The sequence below is a fragment of the Notothenia coriiceps genome, unplaced genomic scaffold, assembly GCF_000735185.1.
Source record: "Notothenia coriiceps isolate Sejong01 unplaced genomic scaffold, NC01 NC01_scaffold00029246, whole genome shotgun sequence".
NCBI classification, from domain to species: Eukaryota; Metazoa; Chordata; class Actinopteri; order Perciformes; family Nototheniidae; genus Notothenia; species Notothenia coriiceps.
Genome location: NW_011361947.1, coordinates 610 through 15388, shown reverse-complemented (window position 1 = coordinate 15388; position 14779 = coordinate 610). Strand labels below are relative to the sequence as shown.

Here is a 14779-nt window from a genome sequence, read left to right as displayed (position 1 = left end):
ATGTAGTTTACTCGTGTGATTTTCTGGAATAAAAGTTTAATATTCTGAAAGGCCAAGACTTTGTTTATTTAAACCACCCCCCTTTTTTTTAAAACATGCCGAATTAAAAAAAACTTTTTATTTTTTATGGCTGGATTGATAGGGCCCTGATCTCCGTAGCCTGGCTTCAGCCCAGGGTCGGGCCCGGTACATTAAGGCGGGCCCTGGGGTGGGAGCGCATGCATAGGTGAGAAACAAACCCCTCAGGGGCTGGGTGGAAGCGTGACTGACAGGACTTGTTGGCTCTCAGGAGGATCGACCTTTAACCGGTATATAAGAGAAAGTCTGCCGGTCAAACTGTTTGTTTTTTGGGTGATGTTGCTTACTGTACCAGTCTGCCTGGCATCACATGTAATAAACATGTTATTAATGCCTAACTGATACACCTTTCACACAAATGACTAAAGCATGCCTTTCCCAAAAGCATGAATGCCATAAGCACAGTCTGATACGGTTTGAGTGACTATGCTCGCCACTATATTCACACACACACCACCACACACACACACACACACACACACACCACACACACACACACACACACACACACACATCACACACACACACACACAACACACACACACAACACACACACACACACACAGGTCAGGTACTCTTTAAACAGCTGGGTATTAATTGGGCTTACTTTTTACTGAGACATTTCAAAGCCTCTTTACTTTGACTTGAGCTAACAAGAAGTTTTAGTCAGGTACTTCTCTGTACCAGGAGTATTTTTGAACATGAGTATCTGTTACGTTCTACTTGATGTAAAGCGATGTTTGTACTTTGCCCACCTGGTTCAGTCTCACCTTGAAGAGCTGGACTCCGATGCAGCAAACATGAACTGCAACAGCGTCTTGACGATCATGATGTTTCCCGATCTCTTGATGGCCACGAACACACCACTGGACCACATGCCCCACACACACACCACCACACACACACACACCACACACACACAACACAACACACCACACACACACACACAACCACACACACACACACACACAACCACACACACACACACACACACACACACACCACAACACACAAATTAAACACCGGTGACATGGAGTCAAAGTGTCAGCTCGTGAAGGCCCAAGTGAGAGAAGGCACAGTGTTTCTGAGGAGGAATGTAGCACGGGTACACAACCATAGCTGGTCAGAATGACAGAGGTCGAATGCTGGAGGTAGATCTGAGGACAGATGCTCTCTTGTTTTCACAGCATGGCTGCATTGTCACGCATTTAAAATAAATTCCTAGTAATTGCACACAATGGAAGCTAGGGATCTTCAGAGATGTACACGGTTTGCGGACAGCTTGAATCTTTCTTTATCCAGTTATTTTTCTGCTCATACACTTGAGTATGCTAACACCAAGGGACTGAATATATGACAGCTCAAAGATAGAACTTGAGTAAAGGGCATGTTGAAAGCACATACCAATCCAATGCAAAACACCCATGAGGGCAATCAAAAGGCAATAGTAATCATGGGGAAATTCAGGACTTGAACAGAGCCATTTACAGTACTTTCAGAGAATTATTTACCTTGTTGTTTGAAACCAAACCGGTTGACAGCTTTTGGCCCGACCAAGTATTAGGCAAACATGTTTAAAACCTTCCTAGTCTCTAGATTTATTTTATTACAGCTTTTGTTTTGCATTGTATGATTTAATTGATAGTACTAAGTATAATTAAGAGGGAGGAGGAATAACGTTTACTGTGAAGTGCACAATAGAATGATGACCAAGGCAAAAGGGAGGGGGAATATGCCGCTCATGATGGCTGCCTTTTAACAGTGGTGTATCTAACATCTGCCACATTAGGTGAAAGTTCCTTAATGAAATGTCAAATATACAGATGTATATATTCTTTTATAACTGCTTTAAAGTGTTTTTTTGCGTTAGGAAAAAAGACCTCTTAAAAGCACAGTTGCCTCGTAGTCATGTGAAAACCGGCTGTGCAACTTTGCTTTATGGACTTTCTGGGAATAACAGTAACGGAAGTAAAGGAAGAGAAACTAAATGAAGCTAATTTCAGTGAAATGCAGACAAATACATAAAACAACGTAAATCTGTAAAAAGAGAATAAAACTGAAATTACTTTAATGTTTTTTCTTTGTGTCTGTTTTGGGTGGTCAGCGGAGACCGATAACTCTCAGCGGGTGTTGGACAACGATTCTGCTCAGAACTTGAAGCGAAAAGAGAGACAGCACTTTTTTGAAGACGTATACCAGCATGACGTGGACAACAACTTGCCCTCTGCTCACCTGCAGGTCAGCTTTAGGAACGTGAGTAACTGTCCAGTCTTGGGGCATAAATACTGTTTTTGTTGATAGAAATAGAAAACAATTGTGAAATGTGTGTTGAGTCAAAACTAATGGAAAACTGTTAAACATTGAAAGTTTAAATTTGGCAAACTACTTTCAGGTTTTAATACATTAACAGCCATTGTTAGCAGTGTTTACTTAATTAAAAGCAACAAGAAAGACCTGAACATTTGCAAAACTGTGGTTTGTGGGCCAGCAACAAAGAAATTGTGATATGTATTTATTTTGACATATACCAAAGTGTGTATTCATGTTATACACTGTAAGCTGTTCTGTCTGTAAACGCAGCCCCAATGGGCAGTATCTCTTCTATGGAGGTTAATGTGGACGTCTTGGAGCAGATGGACCTGATGGACATCTCTGATCAGGAGGCCCTGGATGTGTTTCTAAACTCAGGAGCAGACGAGGGAGCGCTGGCATCTCCACTACCAGGTGATCAGATGGCCTCTGAGCCGCAGTCACTTACTGCTACTGTACTTTTCTTAAGCCTACTGTACTTTCTTGCACTGTACATCTTATTTTTTTATATATATCCTGGCTTACTTGAAGCAAACGGTTATTTATTTAATTTTTGGAAAATTATAGTCTTCTTGCATTTCAATGTGAGAGTTCTTTTATACCGCGGGACTGTGGGAAACAGTATCTCGATATTTCTGTGTGTAAAAACATATTTTGAGGTTGACAATAAAGTTGACTTTGACTTTGACTTAATGTAATGAAGGTATTACAGAAGCAGGCAAATAAACAAAACACAGAGAGTTCCATGAGTAAAAGTAAGATACGTTTCTTCATTTGGATCTCTATAGTTTTGTACGATATTTAGGGTGTGTACAAAGCAGTCTGGAATCTCTCTTTTCTCTACCTTTACAATCATTTTTCATGGGAGAAACCTGACCAGCATGGTTGACCTGGCTGTGATTTGCTGCACTCTTTATAATCGTCTGTTGAAACTCTAAACTAGTTTGCGTATTTGGCTATTCGATACAAACAGTATTTTCTTAACCTGTTCTTGTGTTGAAAGGCGCTATATATTTTGGTTGCTGTCATCATTCCTCTTGTTCATATAGGATATTAAAAGAGAATGTCCCATTAATTACATGGACACAGTGTGTGGAACAAAACAAGGATATTATGGCCAAATCACTTTAGGAACGAACCCCTTGAGTGCTAGTATGAACAAGAGGGAAAAAACACAGCAACTAATGCCTGTTTCAATTCTGGGAACTGGACTATTGGTTTAAGTTCTGAGTTTTAGTGTGACTAAGATTAACCTAACCTTAAAAACTGACAGGCTCCATATATCACATGCACCAAATTATAATTCTTGGAATGTTTTTTTCACCACAGGAAACATTTCACAACCATGAAAAGTACTGACTCTCACTGTCAGGTCTTCCTCTCCGTTCTGTTTATTATGCTTTCTGATTCTTCTAGTTTTGGAAGTTGCCTGTACTTTCTCTTAATGACCTTAATAGTTCACTTATCTCCAACTACATTTGCTAGTACCATTCTGATCTTTACCTGGTTATAATTTTGCAGAGACAACCAAAACGTTTTTGTACTAAACATAGATTTGATTACCGTACAGTATGATTTTGTTTTTGTTTTAAAGGTCATAATACAATTGTTTGTTTATGTATAAATGCCTTATATCAATGTAAAGGGGTAGATTGTATTGAGAATACAAATACTTGTTTTTCACTTCTCCAGAAAACGTGTTTCTGAAACCTCTCCTATAAAACTGTTGAACCTGCCGCAGGGCAAACAGGTTATTTACTACTCATACAGCATCGAGTAAGATTGGGAATGTGTTGCTATGTTCATTCTGTTCAAACAATATACGTTTCCTCTGCCCGCTCCCATTTCTAACTGTAGACTGACAGCTTACCACACCCAGTGGTAAGGGCATAAAACTGAGTCTGTCTATAAGTCAAACCCCTCACTGCCTAAATGGAACCAGCCCCTCTGTGACACTCTTTGGAAAATAGATAAATGACATGTGGTGCATTTTATCTTGGTGAAATAAAACAGAATACAAATATTATGTGATAACTGAAGAACACATGAAAGCAATGTACAGCACTTCGAATGAATCTTCCTTTAGATAGTTAAAACAGCAACACACCAGCCACTGAGCCATGTCTGAGTCTTTACATGTACAATTGCCTTATCATTTAATATAGTTAATGGAATTAAGTGGGCAACTGGTAACTGTAAAACAAAACAGTTTATTTATTTAGGACATAAGGAATCCACAATTATTTTCTGAAATCATATTATTTAACTGTGTGTTATCTCTATTGTATTCATTTATCACTCACTACAACTCCTTTTCTATCAAGGTTCAGGCTTTTCATGTTCAAAATTCGGTACCACTTTACAATAAGACTACCCTTATAAAGGGTTTACGAATAGTTTGTAATTAATTTATTAATTAGGTTGTGAACACTTTATAAATCATTAATACGCTTTTACAGGACATGAGATAAACAGGGCAACTGTGACCGGTTGCTTGCCAAACAGTGAGCCCACATTTATCTGTACTGCTAAGTCTTATATTGGCTACTCCGTCTTCTTCATCAGCCAGCATCCTTGGTATCTGTTGTTCACTGAGTTGATTCCCCCCCTTCCATCGTGATGTTTCTTGGCATCTCTTATGACCATTTATTAATGAGTTACTAAAATGTATAACTGCCAAAAGGGAGCCTTATTGTAAAGTATAAAACCCATTCCCATTTGGGGGGAGAATCAACTCGGTGAACAACAGATACCAAGGATGTTGGCTGATGAAGAAGACAAAGTAAGCTAAGTAGTCAATATAAGGATTCGTCATTTTGCCAAATGGTGAGCCTGTGTTGATGTATGAAAAGTGAAAACTGTTAGAACTGTTTTATAAATGGTTCTTAATGATTAATAAAGTGTTTACAACCTAAGTAATAACCTAATTATAAACCCTCTATGAATCCTTTATAAGGGTAGTCTTATTTTTAAAGTGGTACCCAAAATGTGCCTATGTATTGTTAAAGTTTGTAACTGGATGTGAGCATGCCCTCAGTATGTGTTTGTGAGACCTATCTAGACCCAAATTATGCCTACATGCAGTAGTATATGTATGGGAATATGCATGTATGAAAGGACAAAGTGTACTGTGTAAGTTGAAAGAACTATTACTGCCCAGCTAGGTTTTAATGTCATGTCAGTCTCTCTATCTGAAACTGACAGGACCTATGGAATTCAGTTTCGTTTGGTAACCTGAGCTATAGAGCTGGAGGGGTGTACACCTGAGACAACCCTGTTCCTCAGCACAGCCAGAGAGTACTCGTGTTAACTTAAAAACTCTCTCACAAAATATATTTAGCTACAGAGCAAATATACAGGGAAGCTCAAATATAATTGTTGTCCTACACTCAAATGTAATTTGACTGATCACATAGCAGATAACCTTGCGCACAAACAGAGTGCCTTTTGTTGTCGGCAGTCAGCCAACCTGCCTGCAGTCATTGTGGGCTGTCTTCTGTGCATTCTTTCTCAAACTCGCTTTGCATCTTTTGGAGTAATCCCACAGAGCAAGCAGTGTGGACCAAGATGAGGACCTGTTCTCTGCTTCTGTTGGTAGGCATACATTCTGAATTATATTTTACCTTATAAAAGGCATCATAATGTTTAAGAAGCAATCATGTTGTGTTATTTCTCTTACGAAATGAATGTTTTACGAGAGTTGTAGTTTAGTGTAGATTACTTTTAACAAGGGAATAACAGCAGGTGTATATTACGCACAATAAAAAAGTCTGCCGGTAGTTAAAGATGGATGAAGTCAGAGAGCAATACCGGTTTAATGCATCCATTATGGAAACACATTTGGTCGACATGGTAACATGACCTCCTTCATTGGCGAAGCAAAAGCACACATTTTAAACAGATCACTTACTTCCCCTGCTGTCATATATTTTGCTTTTATTCTACAGGATAAAAATAATAGGAAAAACGTTATTTTTTAAAATGCTCTTAGTTCACTGGGACATTACTGATGTAATATTTTGCTCCCAGTTCCAAAGTAAACTAACCATGTCAATGTAGGTGTACAGGTGTCAAACCTTACCTAGCGGTAAAATTGGTTTCCATTTACACTCACCAAGGTTTGTGTTGAAACAAATGTAACCACGGCCGCGCACACAGCCTAAGGTTTAGCTGTTCGACTGATCCCTCTAACTCAACTTGATCAAACAGCAAAAACTCCACAGATTCAATTTAAAGAAACACGATACAGTTGGCAGTCAACAAAAAGGCTTTAGACAAGGATTTTTCTCCCAAGAGTATTATTGTTTTTATTATCTCAATGAATTGATGTACTGTTGTGCTTTGTGTCTTTTGTTGAGGGATCCAGCACCCCTGAATCTGTGGAGTTTTTGCTGTTTGATCAAGTTGAGAGAGGGCAACTTTGATCAGTAGGACAGCTACACTTTAGGCCGTGTGCGCAGCCGCGGTTACACAAAGCTATTGTAGTAAAACACTGGCTTGCAGATACACATCATAGTGAAAAGGTTCAAGCAATGTTAAGACGATTTAACTCGTTTAACTTTAATTGATTATATGATTCTGAACATCTGCAATTATTTTCAACAGTTTTATTCACTGTATATCTTGGAATAAATCATCTATCTCCTCTATATTTACAATGTATCTTTTATTTTAGGTTGCATTTATAGCCCTGGCCGAGTCTTTCCATGGAAGACACCACATGCGTGACAAGCGGGTAACTGCGTCATGTTTGGAAATGCAAACCCCTGCCAAAATATTTTCACTTTTACTCAAACATTTTAATTATTGTATTTCATTCAATTGATCTTTATTATGTTTTTGACAGGAGCTTTTAGTGCGTGCCAAGAGAAGGTGGGTTTTGTCTACAATTGAAATAACCGAGGAAGATCCCGGGCCATTCCCGAAGGAAATTTCGAAGGTGAGGATATCATTTTGCAAATTAAATGACCAATCACTGAGGCAGTTCAATATGTTGGCTGGGCTTTACATAAAAACAAAAACAGCTAAACAGTTTTTGTATTCACCCTAGATGTTTAATGACCAGACGGGTACAGAGGAGCACTACTACCAAATCACTGGAGTGGGTGTGACGGAGGAGCCGCTGGGGGTGTTCAAAATCGATCCAGCTACCGGAAGTGTCTTTGCCCTTAAATCTATCGACAGAGAAGCACGTGCATCCTATCATGTGAGCTCATAATGGATAACCAATCCCTCTCACGATATATACATTCTGTGTATATGTTTAACCCTTCTAAATCATGTTAACTTGTGTGCCTTTACCCACAGATCAAATTTGATATAGTGAGCAAAGACACTGGCCAACAAATAGACAAGGAACTAGCTTTTGATGTAGAAATAAAGGACATCAATGACAACGCCCCGACTTTCCTCCCCCCTATAATGGAGTTCAATGTGAACGAAAACCTAGAAGAGGGTGAGTATGCAGTATGCATGGCTCAGAGAGTATGCATATTTTCTACTAATACACAACAAAGAATGGAAAAGTTGTCATGAAGTCTAGAGGGTTAATCAGCGACCACATCATTTCAAACCTAAGCTCCACTTTTTATCTTGTTTTTTTATAATCAAAATGTGTTCCTTTTCTCCCAATCCTACTTTTCTAACACATTCAATCTGCGTTGCTTTCTTTGTCTTCATGAAGGAGCCTCGATAGTGAATTTGAAAGCCGATGACAAAGATCAGAGGGATACAGATAACTCAAAATTCACCTTCAGCTTGGTCTCACAGATCCCAAATGAGCCAAAGATTGAGTTGAGGCAGGTGGATGATCTGGGCTTTCTCACATTGAAAGGATGTTTCGATTATGATGTGAGATTTTACCTACATCACCTGGCAGCTGCATTTAATATACTGTTCATACTGATTTATTAACACATATAAAACATTTTCAATCTTCTTACTTCATACTTTTATATATGTTTCAGAAAGCAAAGAAGTATGAGATTATTGTTCAAGCCAAAGACCATGGAGAACCATCCCAATCATCCCAGGCTTTCATTACTCTCAACATTATTGACACCAACAATCATGCACCGACCTTCAGGCAGAAGAAGGCACAACTTTTTTTTGGTATACTTTAGTTACTTTTTAAAAAGTGATTTATGGTACGATGTTAAACATGAAACTGTTCTTTTATTCCAGTACCAAGGTGAGGTGTTAGAAATGATCACCAAGAACGACATTTTGAGAATTGCAGTAGACGATAAAGACACTCCTAATACCAATGGCTGGCGTGCCAAATACACCTTCAAGAAAGGGAATGAAGAAAGAAACTACAAAATTGATACTGATCCTGTAACCAATGAGGGCATTTTAAGCGTTATTAAGGTAACTGTGCTTTTCTCAGGCTAACAATTGTAATTATTTTCCAATGTGCCAAGTTCAATACATAATTTTTTACAACTACAGCTGTCACAGTACTGATCTAAACTTGTGTGTTTCTTCCAGGTAAAGGATTTCGAGAGGACACAAATAACTTATCTCCTGGTTGAAGTAGAGAATGAGGAACCCTTAACTCTTTGTAAAGACAATAAACTTGTCAACGCAAGCGAACATCCACCTCGAGATATAGTCAACATCACTATGAAAGTGATTGATGTCAATGACGCACCTGTCTATGAGAGAAAAATATTTCACGTGTACCTGAAGGAAGAGGAACCGCCAGGAAAGGAGCTTTTCACTCCAACGATTAAAGATGTCGACTCTGACGTATCCAAAATCAGGTTGGTGTTTAAATACAGTAATTTGTGCTTGATGTGTTCATTGCAACATATATATAGAGTTTAAAACAAATCTTAAAACCACTAACAATTATTTCGGATAACGGTGGTTGTCAAAGGAATGAGGGGAAAAATTATATTGTTAACAACTGACTTTATTTGTTCTTAGTACTTGTATATGTTTTGTATGTACCTTTGCTGTGTTAGGAAAAGCAAAAAACAAGAGGTGGACAATAAAGTTAATTTAATCTAATGTCATCTGATTAAATCCAAACTAATCCTATATATTTTACAGTTTTTACTGCGAGCTAAGTGGCCAGCAGATGTCCATAACCTGATATACATAAAGATATATCTGCGTTGCAATAACCTCACTACGATACATTAGTCAAGCCCTTCATTTAAATGAAATTTCCCATATCATATTAGAAATGACCTGTTGAATTACAAGGCATACTGTATACAAAAATACTTACTTCAAGTTATGCAGGAGTGTTTTGATTGCAGCACAGCAAAACCATGCATTTGACTTCCAGCAGCTGCAATTCAGTGTTTTGATTCTCCTCATGTTATTAGGCATGTGCTGTTAGAAGATCAAGGGAAATGGATGACCATTGATGCGAAAACAGGAACAATCACATCAACTACAATGATGGACAGAGAGTCAGAATTTGTTGATGAAAACGGCGTTTACAAAATTCTCCTTGGTGCCATAGATGATGGTATGAAGGAGGCCTACTTTATATTCTAAGCAAACATAATGTTGCCATCTTGTTAACTAATGCCTGGATCATTAAAGGGTTTTGTTTTTTTGCTGTGGTTACACAGAGGAGCCTCCAGCCACAGGTTCTTGCACAGTCCTCATCCACCTCAAGGATATCAATGACAACAAACCTATGCTGGCCACCAATGATGCCTTTTTGTGTGGAAACAAGGATAAAAAGGTCATCGTGACAGCAAGGGATGACGATGCCCCTCCTTTCGGTGGGCCCTTTGTTTTCTCCCTTGTGGATGATGACGCAACGGTGACGCAGCGATGGAAACTAGACCCTTCCTATGGTTAGTACATATCTGTAAATCCTCCTTACTAGAAAATATATATAATGTTGGAAATTGACCAGCCACAACTCAGCTCTCTTTAAACCCTTCACCAGGTGATCAAGCTGGGCTTATTAGCCAGGCACCACTCCCATATAATAACTACTCAGTGCCACTGTTGATTCAAGACCAACAAGGCGAGATTACAAGTGAAACTATGGTAGTGATGGTGTGTGACTGTGGAGAGGGCGTTGTTTGCAAACCCCAAGATCCAGTCACATCCAGCCTTGGGAAAGCAGGCATTGGGCTACTCTTTCTCGGACTCTTATCATTTTTGCGTGAGTATGGCAAACAATTTCAACATAAGTACCAACCATACATTTCAGGCCCAATAAACAATAGCTCATAATGAGATCATTTAGGTAATTTAACTAAAAGTGGGTTGTTAATCCTCAGGATTTATTATTCAAGCACAATGTTGCGTTATTTTACCGTGTGTCTGCAGTGCTGCTCTTCCTTTTGCTGTGTCAATGTAAAGCGAAGGAAATGGTCATGGTGCAGGATGAGGGCAACCAGACCCTCATCAAGTACAACCAGGAAGGCGGGGGCTCTGCTTGCCAGGTGAGTGTGTGTGCAAATTAGAGGGAGCAAGATACTGAGAGTACATAACCCCCCCTCTAATATTGTTTTTACTCTCTCTTCCCTGCCAGGCTGAGCCCACTCTGCTCCTGACACCTACACGCATGGTGGCTGTGAACAATGGCCATAAAATGAACACTATTAAGGTAATCCTCCCCTCCCATCTTAGTCTCATTTTACTTTTTCAACATTGATTTGAAAGTGTGCGTGCAACTTGTAGAAAAATGACTTCAGAAGCTGTGTGTTTTAGAAAATGCAGCTCATAATGTCGATGTATTGACACTGGATGACTGCTTTTGTTCAGTTGTTTTCCTTTTCTTTGTCTACTTAACTTACGTGTGACTGATTGAAGGGTGTGTTCAATAACAATGTAGTGGGAGTAAAAGTAGTAGATATATTTATAGAATAAATGACAGGGTTTGCACAGCTTGTTTAACAAGTTGCTCAAATGGTTGACCTTAACAGAACTATGGCAATACAAAGAAGACGTCTTGACTTGCCTAAAATACTTGCAAGAAGAAACTACTTGATCTTTGTACTGATCACATGTACTGCATAGCACTATTGTAGCCTTTGAAAGTGGGATGAAAGTTGGTGCAGATAAATAAGGTTCAGATGAATAAGATTGCTTTTTTAAATTCATGGACCTACACGTTTTCTAAGAGTTGATCTTGTGGCTGTTTTTCCCTTTTCAATCACTTGTTTTGCGAAGCGTTGTTAAATGTCAAAGATATAATGCAATTTGTACTCCCCCATACTTGTAAGTTGCTTTATTAATTCGCTTTTCTCAACCAGACTTCTGAGATATCTAATGAAGTGGTCAAGGACACAGACTTCTACAACAGTCAAATGGTAGACATGGTGAGTAAGGGGCCTTTAAATATTGTCATTTGTGTATTTGTAAACCTAAAAGATGAAGGATTACACCGGTTTAGAGTCATTTTTACAGTTGTGTAGACAAATTATGATTGCAAACAATTAATTATCTTATAGTGTTCAGCCCTGAGTGCAGATGATTACTACAAATCTGTAATTGGCATAAGACAGAGCCAGTAGCTGTCCTGTATTTCTACCTTCCAATCTGAATAACCTCACCGTGTAACCCCTACAGTTCAACGTTAACTCACTGAGCTCGCAGCAACAAAGAAACACTTTCACGAGCAGCGGGCCGGCCAGGGTAAGTGAATGCAGCTTTGATATCAATAGCAGCCTTTTTTGAATGTGTTATCTCTTTGCATCTCGTTTCTCTGATAAATAGGTGTGTTTTATGAGGATGCACACTACTTTCTTAAATCTACAAGGGGGAGTCACTATCTTTGTTATAATGCTACATGACCAATGCCTATTTTTTTACAGCCTGACACATAGGAGGTTTGAGCAAGAGGATTTATATTTGTTGGTCTCATTTATTTCCATGTTAGTCATTTTTGTTTCTATCCTTTGAAGAAAAACCTTTTTTTTGTTCTATGAACTGTATCTATTTGTAAAGGTTAAATACTGTACAATATATGTGTGTCTTATAATTGTATATCTATACTGTATGTGTATTTAGATGTTATTATGTTATTTTCTTGCTCATTAGATTTAGCAGCACTGTTAAAACAGCAGTTTGATATACAGTAGTTTAATATACAGTAACATATCCACACACTTTGCAGTTAAACTTGTGTTACACTGACATGGGTTTCTGATAATCACCCACCCTTATTGATTCAAATGGGATGAATACTTATACTGGTTGAACGTAAGAAAATGTTTATTCTACTCTCTTTAAGTGCTGTCAATTTAGTTTTTTTCATCAAATATAGGCATTGTGAGATTTAATTAAGTATTAAAACTTAATCTGTTTATTTCCTTCAGTACAATACATGGAATGTAAACAGGACTAACACCGGCCAGGTAAATATACTCTTCATTAAAATGAATTTTTCAATAAGTAAGTCAGTCATAAAGTTCTTTGACTGCAATATACACTTTCATGCATGTAATAGTATGTTAACTAGACAGTGGGAAGCCCACTTATGCACATCATATTCAGCCCATCAGAGCTCACGACACTCCTCTCTCTGAACAGGGAAACTCATCAATGTACCAGCGCTCCGTCAGCCTGCGCTCAAACCAACACATTGCAGATCACATCGACAGGGTAAGAAAGTTTGTCTTAAAGCCACACATTGAGGTGTCCCCGGACATTAACCCAAAATGTTTCCCAATGGTCAATTCTCTGTTTGTGTGAATGAGAGAGAGTAATTATTAATGCTTTTAAACATACCATGCATAAAAACAAAATCCCTAAAAGGAGATTTCTAACTGCTTTCAGCAACGAAATAAGTAGTATAGTGAATATGAAATAGGGCCATGCATATACATTTATACTTCCAGATGTCTGTATGTACATAGGTTGTACCTACTTACGACTTGAAAACAGACATTGACAGTATATTTATATATAATAATCATTACTATTCATATCTCTACACATATATATAAAAAAAAAAAAAAGGTTTCTACTAATTCTGTTGTTGTTATTTTATTATATAATGTTACTTACATTCTTTATTTTTAATTCGTATTTAAACTTGTGTGAACTCCTGTGTTATCCTGGTTTTCCATTGTAGCCCTGATGCTGCTTTTTCAATTTCCCAATTGTAATCAATCAAGGTTTATCTTATCTTATATTTTATCACTCTTATCTTATATATGCTTTTTTAAAGTATCTGTTATTGACAAAAAATAGTGCATTAATCCTTTGATGACTCCTCAATCCCACAGAGACTGAACACAATTTATGGAAACCAGTTGGACCAGGCGGGGTACCCGCCCCAAGAGTATGCCTATGAGGGACTGGGCAGCAAAAGCCCATCACTGGATAAGCTGTCACTAAGCGACCAGGGAGAAGATATGATTTTCCTGGATGATTTGGGGCCAAGGTTCAAGACCTTGGCAGGCATCTGTCAACACACAATACAAGAAAAGAACATAAAGCTTTAAAAAAGGCAGCGCTGGACTGATTTTTTTTATATCGTTATGTTTCTCTTAATTTCAAGTTTGAGATTGTTGCGATGGACTGATCTGATTGGATGTTTTGAGAAGGGAAGCACCACAATGGTTGGATTTTGTATGTGTGCATTGTGGATTTAATAATCAGATACATTTGGAGCCATATGTTATATATTGGCATCGATTCGAGAAACAGGGATTATGTAGGCGAGGCTGTCTTTTTTTGTGTTCATGCATTGCAATAACTTTCATGCTCTGGTGATTCTTTATGTTTATGTTTTTACAGTGACTGGGAGTGTTTGCTTGTTTTTTTAACTTTGTTACTTTAGGAGAGTTGGGTTCCAGAAAATCTATTTTAGTTATTGACGTTATGTCAGGGAAGTTTACTTTTTTATGCTTTAAAATTGCTTATAAATCTGTGGAAACTTGAATATGTCATAGTATATACATATGTAGCACTTCATTTCAGACTCCAGTTTACAGCTTCCTGCCTACGACCTGCCTAAAACCAGTATAGAGGAATGTTAAGCCCTCCCACTATTTTACAAGAGGGCGTTGCCAGATTTTCAATTTCAGGTTTTAACCAGGAGATGGCGCTTCATTCACAAATACAGAAAGACAAGTTTCATGGACTTTCAGTTGTGTTTTTAAGAGCATTTGAACACATCAATATTTTAGATCAACTAAAGTATATGTAATCTTGTAATTCAATAATATATAGTCTTTATATATTAAATAATCATTATTATAATGTAAATGTTTACATTACACTTCTTTATTTGTTATGCTCATACTTTTACCTTTACAATCGTTTGCTATGCAGTATATTTTTTGTATATTTTTGTGTTTGCTTCCTCCTGCTCCCTTTCGGACACATACTGTATGATTTATTATTATTATTAATATGAAGATATTATTAAGATAAGATAAGATGTTACTTTATTGATTGAACA

At 37.9% G+C, this 14779-nt stretch overlaps 1 protein-coding gene across 1 annotated transcript; it reads left to right on the top strand.

Annotated features, from left to right (window-relative positions):
• The first annotated feature begins 5760 nt into the window (after positions 1 to 5760).
• cdh26.1 (cadherin 26, tandem duplicate 1) lies at positions 5761 to 13967 on the top strand. Its single transcript, XM_010786502.1, has 19 exons — positions 5761 to 5982; positions 7064 to 7123; positions 7235 to 7327; positions 7439 to 7594; positions 7696 to 7843; positions 8072 to 8238; positions 8355 to 8483; positions 8572 to 8757; positions 8878 to 9152; positions 9726 to 9871; positions 9978 to 10208; positions 10304 to 10525; positions 10693 to 10808; positions 10898 to 10972; positions 11622 to 11687; positions 11938 to 12003; positions 12687 to 12725; positions 12901 to 12972; positions 13599 to 13967. The coding sequence occupies exons 1-19, from the start codon at positions 5956 to 5958 to the stop codon at positions 13815 to 13817; spliced, it is 2493 nt and encodes an 830-aa protein (XP_010784804.1). The 5' UTR covers positions 5761 to 5955; the 3' UTR covers positions 13818 to 13967.
• The last annotated feature ends 812 nt before the right edge of the window (positions 13968 to 14779 follow it).

Excerpts from the sequence above, each read along its gene's own strand:
- cdh26.1 (XM_010786502.1), top strand. The coding sequence starts at position 5,956 with ATGAGGACCTGTTCTCTGCTTCTGTTG. Across the intron at positions 7,124-7,234 it reads ACCACATGCGTGACAAGCGG|GAGCTTTTAGTGCGTGCCAA; the intron begins GTAACTGCGTCA and ends TGTTTTTGACAG. Across the intron at positions 9,153-9,725 it reads TCTGACGTATCCAAAATCAG|GCATGTGCTGTTAGAAGATC; the intron begins GTTGGTGTTTAA and ends TCATGTTATTAG.